Here is a 15,705-nt window from a genome sequence, read left to right on the forward strand (position 1 = left end):
TTCTTTTGCAGTTAACATGCATCTTTTCTTCTCCACCTGTTTTTTTCTGACCATGCAGACACAACAAGCATTTCGCTGTCCAATGGTCAAGCCTTAACTTTGCAAATTCTTGTAATGCATTAGTATTGCATTCTTCTCATGGGCATTTAATAATTTGGACTTTTCAGACTGGGTTAAATTTCTTTTTTGGCTCATTTTATCTGTAAAATTATGCACACCTGAATATAAGGAATTTTTCACTTCCAGCCTTCACGGACAGTTATATATCACTTACAAATGATTAAATACAAAGTAGTTATTAAGATTGTTGTGGTTTGGAATTGGTCAAATGTGCTTGGTAAAAAAAATATGACCAGAATATCAACATGCCTAATAATTATGCACACAGTGTAGTATTGAAAATAACTACTATCACACAGAATTTAGGATGGATAGTATGCACATTGGGATGCAGCCTTGCTCTTAACTGCTTAAACCAGACTCTCTCCAGATCGATGGGTGGCGCTGATGGTTCGTCTTGTTATTTCTGCGCCTCAGTCTGTTTTAAAGAAGAAGACATGGCGTCACGACTCTTCATAAACAGTTGCAGGTGAAGATATGAAGACTTTGAGCTGGGATATCAACTTAGACAGTTTTTTGGTAAGATAATACTGCTGTAGTTTTCGGATGTGTGTCGTTACCGCTTCCCATGACTCCGGGTCTGTTGTCACTCATTATTCGTGTAGATTTTTGCAGCCATACACTAACTGCATCAAGCATTCAACTCCTCCCTTTCGTGTTTTCTTTTATTATAAAGCGTTTTTGACGTTTGATTATCTAATGATCTTTATATTTACACCACACCAACAGCATTAATCAATTTATGCTCGTAGTATCGTAAGAATAAACCTACATAACCGGAATGATTTGAACTGGATTCACGTTTGATTGCATTTGACAGGTTATTTATTTTTTGACATTAGTGTGTTTAACATAATACTTGCTCTCGTTGTTAGACTATATTTATATTGATATAGTACAGTTACAAGTTAATGTATTTTATAACGTTTATTACATTAAGATACTGTTTATTTATATGAGAATGTGTTATACTGTTTAATTATTATTATGTATTATTATGTATTTTCCTTGGTTAGTGGACAGAAAAAATATGGTCTAAAAGAGATTTTCTTTTAAACATATTTATAAACATACATTGCATTCAGCGTTTCAAATGATATGAGGTCAAAAAACTGTATGTGCATTTGTTGTACATCAGTAAGAAAGTGCTGTTTAAAGGAGTTTTATATGACATGTAGTATGTCACACTGCTTGAAATTATGTGTAATCTTCATGAGCTTCTCTGTTGTTTTGTCAGCCTGATTGAGTGTTGCGATGGAAATTATGGCTGTGAATCTGTTGGCCACCTCTCCGTCCACCTCTACGCTCCCTCCGTCTCCCTGTGTGGAGGACTCTGGTTTCCCATTGTCCTCTCTGGACAGTGAAGACTATGTGTTTGTGGAAGCGCGGCATCCAAACAAAGTGCTGGAAGGCTTGAACAGCTTACGGCTTAATAACGCCTTCTGCGATGTGACTCTGTGCTGCGGAGGGCAGGAGTTTCCCTGTCACCGTATTGTACTGGCCTCCTTCAGCTCTTATTTTCAGGTAATAGTTATTGTTTCTGTCAAAAGGCTGCATAGTAGGATTAGTTCTTCACCTAAATGACAGCCAGTTGCAAAACATTATCAGATATTTTCAAATATTTTTGTTTTCTCAAGTAATAGGGAAGGTTTAGGTCCATTGCAGAGAATTCAGCACAGAAAAAAGAAGCTGTCTATGTTAAATGAAAATTAAATCTTTATTTAATAACACCCAGTGGGAGTTTATATCAGTGGATGTAATTGAAAATTATTGCCATAAATAAATAAATAAATAAAAAATAAATAAATAAAATACATATGCTACCAGTCAAAAGTATTTTACTTTGTTGTGTTTTTAAAGATGTCTCTTCTGCTCACCAAGCATTTATTTGGTCCAAAGTACAGCAAAAACAGTAAAATTTTGAAATATTTTTAGTATTAAAACTAACAGCTTTCTATTTGAATATAGTAAAAATAAAAATGTAATGTATTCCTGTGATTTCAAAGCTGAATTTGTAGCGTCATTATTCCAGTCACATGATTCTTCAGAAATCATTCTAATATTCTGATTTGCTGCTGAAAACATTTATTATTATTATTATTATTATTATTATTATTATGTTGAAAACAGCTGAGAATGGATTTTTTTGTGGTTTCTTTGATGAATAGAAAGTTCAGAAGAACAGAATTTATCTGAAATAGACATCTTTTGTAACATAAATGTCACCACTTTCGATCAATTTAAAGCATATTTGCTAATTGAAAGTATTAATTTCTGTAATTTATAAAAAACTTCTATAATTTAACTGCAAGCTTTTGAATGGTATACTTTATAATGTTACAAAAGCTTTTTTTCAGATAAATGCTGACGTTTTTATTCATCAAAGAATCCTGAAAAAAATGTACTGAGCTGTTTTAAATATTGATAAAAATAATAATAAAAATGTTTCTTAAACAGCAAATCGGTATATTAGAATGACTTCTGAAGCATCATGTGACACTGGAGTAATGATGCTGAAAATTCAGCTTTGATCACAGGAGTAAATTACATTTTAAAATGTATTCAAATAGAAAACAGTTATTTTAAATAGTAAAAATATTTCAAAATTGTACTGTTTTTGCTGTACTTTGGATCAAATGAGTGCAGGCTTGGTGAGCAGAAGAGACTTTAAAAAACTTACTGTTCAAAAACATTTGACTGTTAGCGTATATTCATTTAAAATGCAACTAAAAAGCAAATTTGAGGTTTCTGCTAATATAGAAGAGTAAAATTTAAATATCTTCCACTACTGTATCAATTTAATTATTAATGTACAATTAAACTGAAGTTTTTCACGGATCAATAACTCCGCAATCAATGCTTAAAGCTGTGTTTTGTGGGCGCAGGCCATGTTCTCCACTGACCTGATGGAGTCTCGTCAGGAGCGGGTGGCCATCAACGGAGTGGAGCCCCAGATGATTGGCATGCTGGTGAGCTACGCCTACACGGCGGAGGTGGTGATCTCCAAGGCTAATGTGCAGGCGCTCCTGGCGGCTGCAAATCTGCTGGACGTGATGGCGGTGCGGGAGGCCTGCTGCAGGTTCATGGAGCGACAGATGGATGAAATGAACTGCGTGGGCATTCACTGCTTCGCCGAGGCGCACTCGTGCCGAGAGCTGGAGCGACGCAGCATGGAATACATCCAGCAGCACTTCAGCACCGTTTGCCAACAGGTGAACTTGACCGCAGAAGCATTAAACTTTGTATAAGCTCTTTAAAGAATAGTTTAAACAAAAATTTAAATTCTGTCATTAATTACTCACCCTCTTCAGAACAGAGCTTAAGATATTTTAGATGAAATCTGAGAGCTTTCTGACCATCCATAGACAGCAAGGGAACTACAGTCAAGGTACAGAAAGATACCAAGAACATCGACAAAATAGTCCATCAACGGTTTAACCGTAATTTTATAAAGCTACGAGGCGGAAGACGGTAACTTGGGGGAGAAGAATTGAAAAGTAACATTACTTTGTTTTTGTTTTATCATAAAATTACGATGGAGCCACTGATGTCACGTGAACTATTTTGTTGATGTTCTTGGTATCTTTTTGGGCCTTAAGTGTGGTAGTACCCTTGCTGTCTATGGAGCACTATTGAAGTCCACTATATGGAGAAAAATCCTTGAATGTTTTTTTCTCAAAAACCCTTATTTCTATGTGACTGAAGAAAAACATGAACATCTTGGATGACATTGGGGTGAGTAAATTTTTAAGCGTCCTGAAAAATCACACTTGGTGAGATGAAGATGTGCTGCTGATCTCCTGTTTCTGGTTTCATCTCTGGTCATATAAGATTTAGCTGTACAGTGGTGCCTCTGCAGGTTTTGGAAAGAAGGTCTGGTTTTTTTGGAAGGAAAGCTGACAAATACTTCCACATATTTGGATTCCCGTCTAGATGGGTGGTGCCAAAATTGAAAGGGAGCTATGATTGTTAACATTTTTGGCGAGGATATGCAACAGCCCTTTCCTCTGTAGTCATGCTTAGATTTCAGAAAATATTTTGACTTTCTGTTGCATAGACAGATAAGTTTTAAGTGACCCCTTTTATGGCTGAAAGTAGTGGAAATTACGTGTTCTAACAACACTTAAAGCACATTTACCACGGTATCCTCTACTATAATTGTTTGCATTAGCTGTGTAAGTAGTCAGGAGCTCTTGACTAACATTATTAGTGAACTTGGGGAGAAAAGTCAAATGTAGAAAATGGCATGATTTGTGGAAATTGTCTATAAAGTGTTTAGTATTAAAAAGATGTTATGTGACCATTTCAGCCTTGATCAAGGGGTCATCGGATGCCCATTTTCCACAAGTTGATATGATTCTTTAGGGTCTGATTGAAAAGTCAATAATATACTTTGGTTAAAAATTCTCAGTGGTTTTGTAAAACAACACCCTTTTTACCTTGTCAAAAAAAGCTCTGCAAAAATCATCTCATTCTGGTCTAGGCTGCTTTAAATGCAAATGAGCTCTGCTCGCCCCGCCCCTCACTTCTCTCTGTGGAGTGACGAGCCTGTTTACTTTAGCCGCGTTTAGCCGCTAAACTTGCTAACTAGCATGTTATAAGGAAAGGCGATCGCAAAGATTTATAAAAAAAACCTTACACTCACTTCTGCTGTAAGTGAAGCTGGATCATGAATGATTTGTGCGAACATAGACAGATATATGTAGATCAGGAGGAGCATTCCCTTCACAAACAGACGTAATCTACTGCATCTTCAGCTGCTCAGATGTCGGGAGTAAATGACGACCACTATGTTCATTATTACATCCAGCACCACAACACCTCAATCGCTCAATCTGAGATGTTCTTGTCTAACTGACATCCCTGCTCTGGCATTGAAACAAAGAGGGCCGACTGGTACAGCTGATCTGAGGTAAAACGTTCATGTCAATCAGCTATCGTGGGAGCGGCCTCTGTGGGTGTGACGCCACACCGACAGGCATCTGAGAATGGCTCGATTTGAAAAAGGGGATATTATTTTTACAGGTTAATTAAAAACCTCTGCATGGATTTTTATCATTTTTATCATAGGGTAGATTTGTACATACACTGCCAACACACATTAATGTTCAAACAACATGTAAAAGTGAACTTAGCATCTGATGACCCCTTTAACTGTAAATGGTTGGCATTATTAGGGTTTTTGTCTTTGATCTTTTAAAAGTTCATACTATACTTTGTAAGTTTGTACTATAAATGTATGCCTTGTTTCACTTCATCAGGAGGAGTTTCTGTCTCTTTGTGCCGATAAACTGACTGAGATCATTTCCAGTGACCATCTGAATGTGCCAAAAGAGGAGACCGTGTTTGAGGCGGCTGTTGTTTGGCTGGAGAAGAACCCCTCACGCAGACAGAGCTTTGAGAAGGTCAGTCATAAACCATATTAACGTCTTCGTGTATTCAGGAAGAATTGGCTCTTCTACATTTTAGTAATGCTTTAACACCATTGTGGTCACACTAGACATGTGAGCATGCAAAGTTTCTTCAGACATGATATGACATCACACTTTGGAAGGAGTTTGATTGACATGCAATCTGACCAATCAGTAGGTCCACTATTTAATCTGACAAACAAATCATAGAGTAGATTAACGTCAGTGGACTCAAACTTGAAAAATGTGTATTGATGTCTTTCCACAGTTTCTGATGTTTATTCATGTTTATTTTGTGCCTTAACTAGCAAAAAATAGTCAAAATAACATTTCCCATATGATTTATCATTCCCTTATCACTGTGTTAGCAAGCTCTACGTATTGGTGTTTTTTTTTTGAGTTGTGTTACCAAGGGAGGTTTGTATTACGATCTCAGTAGAGCGTGTGGTGATGGAGCTCCAGCAGATGTCTGGGATTAGTCGCCTTTATGTGTTTTGATGAACTAAGCCTGTGAAAGGTCACATGCTTCTTACAGGCTATGATTATGAAGAGAACTGTCACTTCACAGTGATGTGTGAGAAACGTAAATCTAGCCCTGATTGGATGGGCTCGGATTGCCGTGTTTGCGTATCATTGTTGCTATGCAGTTATTTGAAGGCTAGAGTTTAATTACAGCTCTTGAGAAAAGCGCATTGCATATCGCATGGTAATGTAAGGCAATTCTGAATGAACAGGATTTATTTTAAGTTGTAATTAGTAGTGTTTGCTAAGACAAGTGTCATTATCACTATGACTCATAATTTGGTTTAAAAGGACAGTTTACCCAGGAAGAAAAAATATAATTTACTCACCCTTTTGTAATAATATATAATGAAATTTGAGAGATTACTGTCCCTCAATTGAAAGTCCATTCCATCAAAACTTTAATGCTTCAAAAAATGCATTAAGCACATTGTAGAAGTAGTTCAAATGAGTTGAGCAGTTTAATTCAAGTGTTATGTGATATTATATGATGAATAGATTTTATTCAATGTTCAATTTATATTTTTTATTTACTAATCAATATTAAATGTGTTATTTGATGCATTTTAGATCAGATTTTATGCTATTTTGTGTTATATATTCCATCTTTCACTGTTCATTCGTCACACAAAAAATGAAAAATGAAGTCAAACAAATTGCATTATGGGATACAGTATTCTATTAGTATATTCTATTAGTATTCGCATGGTATATGTTAGATTGTATCATTTTTGCTGAAACTGATTATATATATATATATAATCAGTTTCAGCTGATTATATATATCTTTATATATAAAGATATGAAAATAAATATGATGGGTAACAAGATTAATTGGAAGCAAGAGTTTACAGATCGCAAATTTACAAGAGGGAGAAGCCTCGTTACTGTCATCACGATTGCAGATGACAACAGGATCAACACTGTTTATGTACCGCAGTGTAAGATTAAATTAATTTACATTTAACCAGTTTAATATGGAGAGGCACAGCAATGTAGACCTTTGTTTATGTTTTTTTTTTTATTATTATTATTTTTTTTTAAATTTATTTTCTTTACCGACACTGTATGTGATGTGAGAACAGTTAACTATTTAGATTGTACGTTAACATGGACTCACTAATTTTAACGTTATCTAGTTTTAGCCAGATATACCTTGCTGAAGCACAAGATGACATTAAAGGGGTCCTATTATGCAACTGAATAAAAACATTGTAAGTTACTATTATAATGCTTACAGTTTCTTAGTTATTCAAAAAGCAGCTACTGAAAACGAGCGAAGAACATTATCATCATCATCATCACTGATTAGCCTAGCTTAGTCTAGTGCGAGTTTATGCACTTTAAAAAAAACACTCATGTTATAGGTGAAGCTATCTACACTGTATGAGGAATAAATCTCTTACCACACACTGCACACATCTATGGTGCCTTACGGCTCCGACATGGCCACCGGAGCAGATCGTGGCCACTCTAGTCAATGCTTGTGTTTATCCCCGCCGCACAACAGCTCATTGAAGCGTCCAAGAAGCGGCTCTCTATACTGCATCGCTAAAGTTAAGCCAATTCCCCACTTCGCCCCTACCCACCCCCCGCCATTTGAATTTCTATAGACAGGATTTATTTTAATTTATTTTTTTTTTTAATGCCCAAACATACACACCACACACTAAAATCCAAAAAGGGAAAAAGCATAATAGGACCCTTTTAATGTTCTGCTTGAGCAGATGAAAATTGTAACTTACCGAGAGTATGACCACCAGAAAATGACCGTTGAATTATAAAGTAAATTCCAAATTCCATTATGGAATCAGTGTTACAACTACCCCAGGCACATCGTTTTACCATTTTTGTAGCATAAACACCATTAAACTGATGAGACCTTTGGATCTTTCTATGTTTCTCTATGGCCCCTGTGCAACTGGTACTCAACTGCCATTGGCTCATCTGCATTCTAGGTGAGGAATTTACCGATTTACCGTTGGTTTAACTGATTTAACGTTTCTCCAATCAATAGGTTCTGGAGCACATCAGGCTGCCTCTCATCAGTCCGTACTACATTCATGACATCATTGAGACTCTGGATGTTGTGAAGGAATCGCTCAAGTGCCAGAAGCTGATCTCTGAAGCCAAGGACTATTTACTGCTGCAGGACCGGAGAGGAGAGCTGTACAGCCCTCGAGCACGACCTCGACGCGCAACAGGTGACCACAGTCCCTTTTTCTTAAACCTGTCCTGCTACAATGATTTAGTACATGCTGTATGGACACTTTTGCACCGTCAGCTACATCTGAGCCAATTCCCTTTTAACTGTGGATTTTTTTTTTTTTTTAATTTTTTTGTCATTGTCCTAAGACAGATAGAATAAGCTAAAGTTACTTGAAGCAGTTTTTCATTATTCACAAGACAAGTAGCTATTACAGTGAGAAGACTCATAATTACTTCAGAATAGTCATAGAAACTTGTTGACTGTCAGCAATAACACCCCTGCTCTGAAATGTAATGTAATGTCTGTAGAAATTCAGAACTCTTATCTTTGCTCTTGACATTCTCTCAACCAACATCCTGGGATGCTTTCATCTGAAGAAGACAGTGTCTTGATGACTGTAATCATCCAGTGGCTGCTGTGTGTTTGTCTCTGTCAGGCACAGCTGAGGTGATTGTGACCGTAGGAGGAGAGGATGACAAGGTTGTGCTGCGCAGCGTGGAGAGTTTCGATCCCCTCAACAGCCAGTGGAAGAGTCTGGCCTGCCTGCCCTTCGCTGTCAGCAAACACGGCTTGGTCGTGTCTGGTGAGTGTGTTAAGGATGTGACATTTAACTTCCTGAGTCAATTGCTCAGTGATGTTTTTAGTTGATAACTAGGGCTGGGGGGAATATTATATGTAAAAAAACAGTCTTAAGTAGCACGGGTATAGACCATTTCGTCAGATGTAAACATACTGGTCCTGATACGCTTCCTGTTTATTTATTTTTTTAACTTCAGACAAACATCACAAAAAATACAACCAACATAACATTTGCCTGGATGAAAATGTTACATTAGCACCTTTAAGATGTATTTGTATATGTGAAATTAAAAAAAAACAAAACAAAAAAAACAGGAAGTGCTTCTGGACCAGTGTTGTTTACATCTAGCGAAATGGTCTATATTTGTAGCAATAGCCAACAATACATTGTATGGGTCAGAATGATACATTTTTCTTTTGACAACAATCATAAGGATATTAAGTAGAGAGCATGTTACATGATGATATTTTGTAAATTTCCTACTATAAATATATCAGAACTTAATTTTTGATTAGTAATATGCATTGCTAAGAACTTCATTTGGACAACTTTAAATGCGATTTTCTCAATATTTACATTTTTTGGAAACCTTAGACTTCAGATTTTCAAATAATATCTGCCTCTCAGTTGTAAAAAATTGACCTTTTAAGACTGGTTTTGTGGTCCAGGGTCACACATATTCATGCATTTGTAATAATTTAGCTTTTTATTACTATATATTGGTTTATTGGTTCATATAAATGAACATGAATAAATATTATCCTTGTGGTCATTGTGTGAAAACACATTTTGCTGTATTTTACTTGTTGCATGTAAAAGTAGGAAACCGTTTGCAAGCAAATGCTTAAAAATCAGGAGAATAATGCATTTTTTAAGTCAGTAATATTTCTGTCTCTTATACTCACTAAAGTTGCATTTACTTGATCAGAAATACAGTAAAATTATGAAATATTTTTATAATTTAAAATAACTGTTTTGATTTAAAAATATAATTTATTTCTGTGATGCAAAGCTGTATTTTCAGCGTCATTACTCCAATTTTCAGTGTCACATGATCATTCAGAAATCATTCTAATATGCTGATTTGCATTTTCTAATTATATCATTGTTGAAAACAGTTGTGCTGCTTGATATTTTCGTGGAAATCGTGATACATTGTTTTAGATTATTTAATGAAAAGAGAGTTTAAAAAAAACAGCATTTATTTGACACATTTATTTTGATAAATTGAATGCATCCTTTCTAAATAAAAGCACTAAAAGAAAGTCTTACTCACCCCAAACTTTTGACCAGTGAAGTAAATAAGTTTTTACTGAAGATTTAGGGTGCCAGTGGTCAGAAATCAGCTATGTTTTTCTTGGTCTGAATTGTGTTTGTGTTTATTCAGGCTCCATGCTGTATCTGGCTGGCGGTGAGTTTCCAGACGGCTCGGCCAGTAGAGAGATGTGGCGTTATGACCCCTGTTTTGACGCTTGGTCAGAGATGGCACCCATGAACGTGGCTAGATCAGAACTGGGTAAGGGCTACCAAATTCCATTCAACTTCAAAAAATGGGTTTCCAATGAGTCAAGAGTTCAAGATCAAAAAAACTATTTAGCAAATGTTTCCAGGTTTGAATAATTCTTCTCTATTTGGTTGCAAGGAAATGTTTTTGTTGGCTGTAAAACACCTGCAGAGCTAATGGTAGCAGTGCCATTTTTCGTGGTCAGAAATTGGTAGAATTAAGTGGGAAAATCCCACATCCAACTTGGAATGGAACACAGCATTTCAGCCTACCCTATTTTCCACCATTGTTTGGAAACAACTAAGTTCTCGTTTCAAATATTGAATTAAAAAAATTTACAACACCGTTGTTCTGTTTTTCAGGGTTGGTGATGTTGGATGGATATGTGTTTGCTGTGGGTGGCTGGGAAGGCCGTTCTCGCCTGGACTCTGTTGAGTGTTACAATCCACAGACAAACACATGGCAGTTTATGGAATCGGTCAAGATGGCGGTCACCAGTCCGGCTGTGGTGGCGCTGGATGGATTACTCTATGTGACAGGTAACAGGTTTGCTCCAGCATAAGCTCCAGACAGTGTTGTAGAATGAACATTCTAGAATATTGTTTTTCAAGTTTTTAAACATAACCTGTCTTGATTCGAAATACACAGAGTTCATGGAGAGCTAGACAAGATGAGCGTTTGAGGTTAAAAATATATACTTGTTAATAATCTCTTATTTAACAAAATGTTAAGAGGAGAACGAAATGTTAAAAATTTTATGATTTGACTATATTCTACTCTCATTCCAATTTAATGAGCGGCGCATGGAGACGTTGCAAAATAACGCATCCTCTTACACAAAACTTAAAAAAATCTAGAAAATGTATCTAAAGAGCCAAGTAATGCTTTATGAATATAAAAACCTAACATAATATAACACACTTATAGTCATTTTTATGTTAAGTTATCATGGCAAATGAGTTATTCATGTACAGAACACCAAAAGGCACCCTAATATTCCTTTCTGAAACCACAGGAGGTGCAGTTTTAGAAGATGGCGACGGCACAAACTTGGCTCAAGTGTACAACCCTAAAACATGCGTGTGGACTGAGGTGGCGCCCATGCAGATCGCTCGCTCTGGATCTGCTGCCTGCATCCTGAAGGGCAAGATATATGTCATAGGTGAATATGGAGGCTTTTATATCATAAGCCATTTGAATTTGATCCTGTAGAGCAGTGAATCACACTTTCCTCCTCTGTAGGTGGCTGGCATGCGTCCACCGAGAACACAGATAAGGTGGAGTGCTACGACCCGAAGACCAACAAGTGGACCATGTGTGCTCCCATGAAGGAGAGACGCTATAGACCCGGGGTGGCGGTGGTGGATGGAAAGATTTACGTTTTAGGAGGAGAGGAAGGATGGGACAGGTAAAAGATCCTAAACCAAGGGCCTATGAAATTTGTTTTTTTCCCCCATATTTTCCCATATATTCTGCTATCTACATTCAAAAATATCGGCACCCTTGCACTTCTCTCAGAAAATTGTTCCAATTGCAAATGTTTTGTTATTCATGTGCTTGTTGTTTTTTGTTTGCACTCAGAAAATTGTTCCAAAAATTGCAAAAATGTTTTGTTATTCATGTGCTTGTAATTTGTATTTAGACACACCTGTTTTGGGCAATATTTGCACTGCAACAATTGCACAACTTTGGACCATGGAAAAAACAAGTCCAGAAGAAATGTCAAACTTGATAAACTTTCACACAGAACTCCCTGGAAAAATGCACTGAAAAATTTCAAAATTATTGGCTAAAGAACCTTGTCACAAATTCAAGCTGTAAGGGAAATCATCACACTATCCATCTGAATGAAAGGGGATGTGGTAGGAGACCCAGGAGGACACCACTGCTGACACAAAGGCATAAAAAAGCAAGACTTGTTTGCCAAACCATATGTGACAAAACCACAATCCTTCTGGGAGAACGTACTGTGGACAGATGAGACAAAGGTAGAGCTTTTTAGTAAAGGACATCATGGCATCATCTTTTACAGAAAAAGAAATGAGGCCTTCAAAGAAAAGAACACAGTCCCTACAGTCAAATATGGTGGAGGTTCAAAGATGTTTTAGTGTTGCTTTGCTGCTTCTGACACTGGATGCCTTGACTGTGTGAACAGTATCATGAAATCTAATGATTACCAAAGAATGTTGGGGTGCAACGTAGGACGATGCAGGACAATGACCCGAAACACACTTCAAGCACTCAGAAATGGTTACAAAGAAAGTGCTGAGTTGTGAAATGGCCAGCAATGAGTCCAGATCTGAATCCCATAGAACACCTGTGGATCTCAAAACAGCAGTTGGGAGAAACATCCTTCAAATCTGAATGACCTGGAGCAGTTTACAAAAGAAGAGAGGTCCAATATTCCAGTAGAGAGGTGTAAGAAACTCATTCATGGTTACAGGAAGCGATTACAGTTATTATTTTCCAAAGGAGGTGCTACCGAATATTAAGTTAAGGGTGCCCGTAATTTGGTCCAGCACATTTTTGGGGTTCTGTGTGGAATTGTATCAGATTCGACTTTTTCCTTTCTGTTTTTTTGTGTTGTTCCAATGCAAACAAAAAAAACAAATAAAACGTGAGTACCAAAACATTTGCAACTGCATCAGTTTTCTGAGAGAAGGGTTGCATTTTCTGACAGAATTGCAAGGGTGCCAATATTTTTGTCCATGACTGTATGTCAGAAGTCTATTAGGTGTTTCTGACCAAACTGTCTTCCGTCTGCAGGTATCATGACACTATAGAGCGGTACTGTGAGGAATCAGACAGTTGGGAGATCGTCGGAGAAATGCCCACCAGCCGCAGCTGGCTGAGCTGCGTTTCCCTGCAGCTTAGGAAGGACACTCACGCGGGCAGCCGTCCCGGCACTGCCTCGGAGACGGAGTTTCCCGTGGACTGAGAGCACCGGCGCTCATCTGCATTACTGCCGGCCGAGACGGAAGGCCAGGGGCCAGCTTTCAGAGCGCCCGGCTCCACGAGGGCTGTTTAAGGAATGGAAAAGGTCCGACCCAAACGCTGGAGGGTCTTCAGAAAATGTCATAAGCTCATGTCATAAGCTGTGCTTTCTCCAGTCCGACACACTGCCACAGTGTGAGGCTGGATAGATTGATGATATCTGTGGTGATTGTAAGTCTGTGTGTTTGTGTGAGCTCATGTGTGCCGACATCCCAGAGTCTCCACAGTATCAGTTCAATGTGATGTCCAAGTGACGTACAGGGTTCCTGCCATGCGCTGAGCACCTCATGATTGTGACTTAAGTACTTACTTGTTTTCTAACAGTATTGTAGTGAAACGTTTTGTACTTTTTGTATGGTGATTTTTGTTGTTGTTGTATTTATTAGAAGTTTTTTGGTTGAATTGAGAGATTTATGGAGTAACTAGCACAGATACACTGAAACATGGTCACTGAATTTCATTGAAGGGATAGTTCACCCACAATGGAAAATCATCATTTAATCATCTTCAACTTGTTCCAGACTTGTACATGTTTCTTTGTTGATAGCCAGTTTCTAGTTTCCATTGAATTCCATAGTATGAAGAAAAATACTTGAAGTCAATGGGAACCAGCAACTGTTTGGTCACCCACATTCTTCAAAGTATTTTCTTTTTGTCTTTAGCAGCTAACAGAAAGTCTTTGGTTTGGAACTTGAGGATGAAAAAATGATGAGAGAATTTCATTTCATTTAGGGTGAACTATTACTTTAAAATCGTAATTAGTCTTTGTATTGTGTACAGTATGTTTGTATATCTTTTACCTTCTACATTTGCCAAAATATGTAGTATACAGCAGAGCACAATGCACTGGGTACTGTATCCCACAATGCAATGTGTTCAGCTTGATCATCCACAGTATGATGAATGAACCTGAATTACAGCTGCAATTTGACCATCTTTTCCTGACTCATTATTTGTTTGGTTGTTCTATAAGACATTTTAGTTAAAAAGGAAGAATAAATGACGATCAGTTAATGCATATAAATAAGAATATGGTTTGAAATACAATCTGGAACAGGATTAGGTTAATATACACTACCAGTCAAAAGTTTTTGAACAGCAAGATATATATATTTTTTTAGTCTCTTCTGCTCACCAGGCCTACATTTATTTAATCCAAAATATAGCAAAATCAGTATTATTGTGTAATATTTTTACTATTTAAAATAGCTGCTTTCTGTTTGAATATATTTTAAAATGTAATTTATTCCTGTGATTTCAAAGCTATATTTTCAGCATCATTACTCCAGTCTTCAGTGTCACATGATCCTTCAGAAATCATTCTAATATGCTGATTTCCTGTTCAACAAATCTATTACTATTATTATCAATATTTAAAACAGTTGAGTACAATTTTTTTTTCTTTGATGAATAGAAAGATATTAAGACTAGCATTCATCTAAAATATTAAATCTTTTGTAACGTTCAACACTCAATTCAAAAGCTTGGAGTCAGTATAAATTTTTGGAAAGAAATAATACTTTTATTTAGCAAGGATGCTTTAAATTGATCAAAAGTGATGATAAAGACATTTATAATGTTACAAAAGATTTCCATTTCAGATAAATGCTGTTCTTCTGAACTTTCTATTCATCAAAGAAACCTGAAAAAAAAAAAAAATCTACTCAGCTGTTTACAACAGTAAATGTTTTTTTTGAGCAACAAATCAGAATATTAGAATGATTTCTGAAGGATCATGTGACTGGAGTAATGATGCTAAAAATTCATCGTTGAAATCACAGAAATAAATTACATTTTAAAATACATTCAAATAGAAAACAGCTATTTTAAATAGTATAAATATTTCTACAATTTTACTGTTTTTGTTTTACTTTCGGTCAAACAAATGCAGCCTTGGTGAGCAGAAAAGACTTAAAAAAAAAAAAAAAAAAAAAAAGTTCTGTTCAAAAAAATGTATGTCCCTGTACATACAGTACCATTGAGCTCAGTATGATTTTTTTTGTAAAGAAATAAATAAATAAATGAAAATGTTATTTAAACTGAAACTGCAATATTATTGTTACTGTATCAAATAAATGCAGCCTTGGTATAAAATATTAATAAAATATTTTTTTCCTACAAAAATAAATAAATAAATAAATAAATAATAATCTTACTGACCCCAACATTTTAACATAGTATAATTACTGTATACAAACAGAGATGCAGAACATTGTATATCCTGGAGTTCGTTTTATTACAAGTCTGTACAATGATCAATATATATATATATATATTTTTTTTTTTTTTTCATAACTATTGTTTTAAATATTCTACCATGTTGAACAAAATTAAATCTCATAATAAAAAAAAAATACATTTGGTT

The 15,705-nt window shown here is 36.2% G+C and overlaps 2 protein-coding genes across 2 annotated transcripts in view; one reads left to right on the forward strand and one right to left on the reverse strand.

Moving 5' to 3' along the window:
- Nucleotides 1-495: 495 nt before the first annotated feature.
- On the forward strand, nucleotides 496-14,276 carry si:ch211-256e16.3 (kelch-like protein 20). The gene is made up of 11 exons (XM_051104147.1): nucleotides 496-639; nucleotides 1,358-1,644; nucleotides 3,006-3,332; nucleotides 5,382-5,525; nucleotides 8,071-8,257; nucleotides 8,699-8,845; nucleotides 10,230-10,358; nucleotides 10,709-10,885; nucleotides 11,362-11,508; nucleotides 11,589-11,754; nucleotides 13,113-14,276. The coding sequence occupies exons 2-11, from the start codon at nucleotides 1,375-1,377 to the stop codon at nucleotides 13,282-13,284; spliced, it is 1,866 nt and encodes a 621-aa protein (XP_050960104.1). The 5' UTR covers nucleotides 496-639; nucleotides 1,358-1,374; the 3' UTR covers nucleotides 13,285-14,276.
- Nucleotides 14,277-14,573: 297 nt separating this feature from the next.
- Nucleotides 14,574-15,705, reverse strand: part of snu13a (SNU13 homolog, small nuclear ribonucleoprotein a (U4/U6.U5)) — a 2,255-nt gene continuing 1,123 nt past the window's right edge. The window contains exon 3 of the mRNA XM_051104148.1: nucleotides 14,574-15,705. This exon is cut by the window's right edge and continues 375 nt beyond it. The gene's annotated coding sequence lies outside the window, so the exon portion shown is untranslated.

The sequence above is a fragment of the Labeo rohita genome, unplaced genomic scaffold, assembly GCF_022985175.1.
Source record: "Labeo rohita strain BAU-BD-2019 unplaced genomic scaffold, IGBB_LRoh.1.0 scaffold_63, whole genome shotgun sequence".
Lineage (NCBI taxonomy): Eukaryota > Metazoa > Chordata > Actinopteri > Cypriniformes > Cyprinidae > Labeo > Labeo rohita.

Bases quoted from the DNA above. Each gene is read 5' to 3' on its own strand.
- si:ch211-256e16.3 (XM_051104147.1), top strand. From the start codon at position 1,375: ATGGAAATTATGGCTGTGAATCTGTTGGCCACCTCTCCGTCCACCTCT. The intron at 1,645-3,005 runs GTAATAGTTATT...TTGTGGGCGCAG, and splicing joins CCTTCAGCTCTTATTTTCAG to GCCATGTTCTCCACTGACCT. The intron at 10,886-11,361 runs GTAACAGGTTTG...CTGAAACCACAG, and splicing joins TGGATTACTCTATGTGACAG to GAGGTGCAGTTTTAGAAGAT.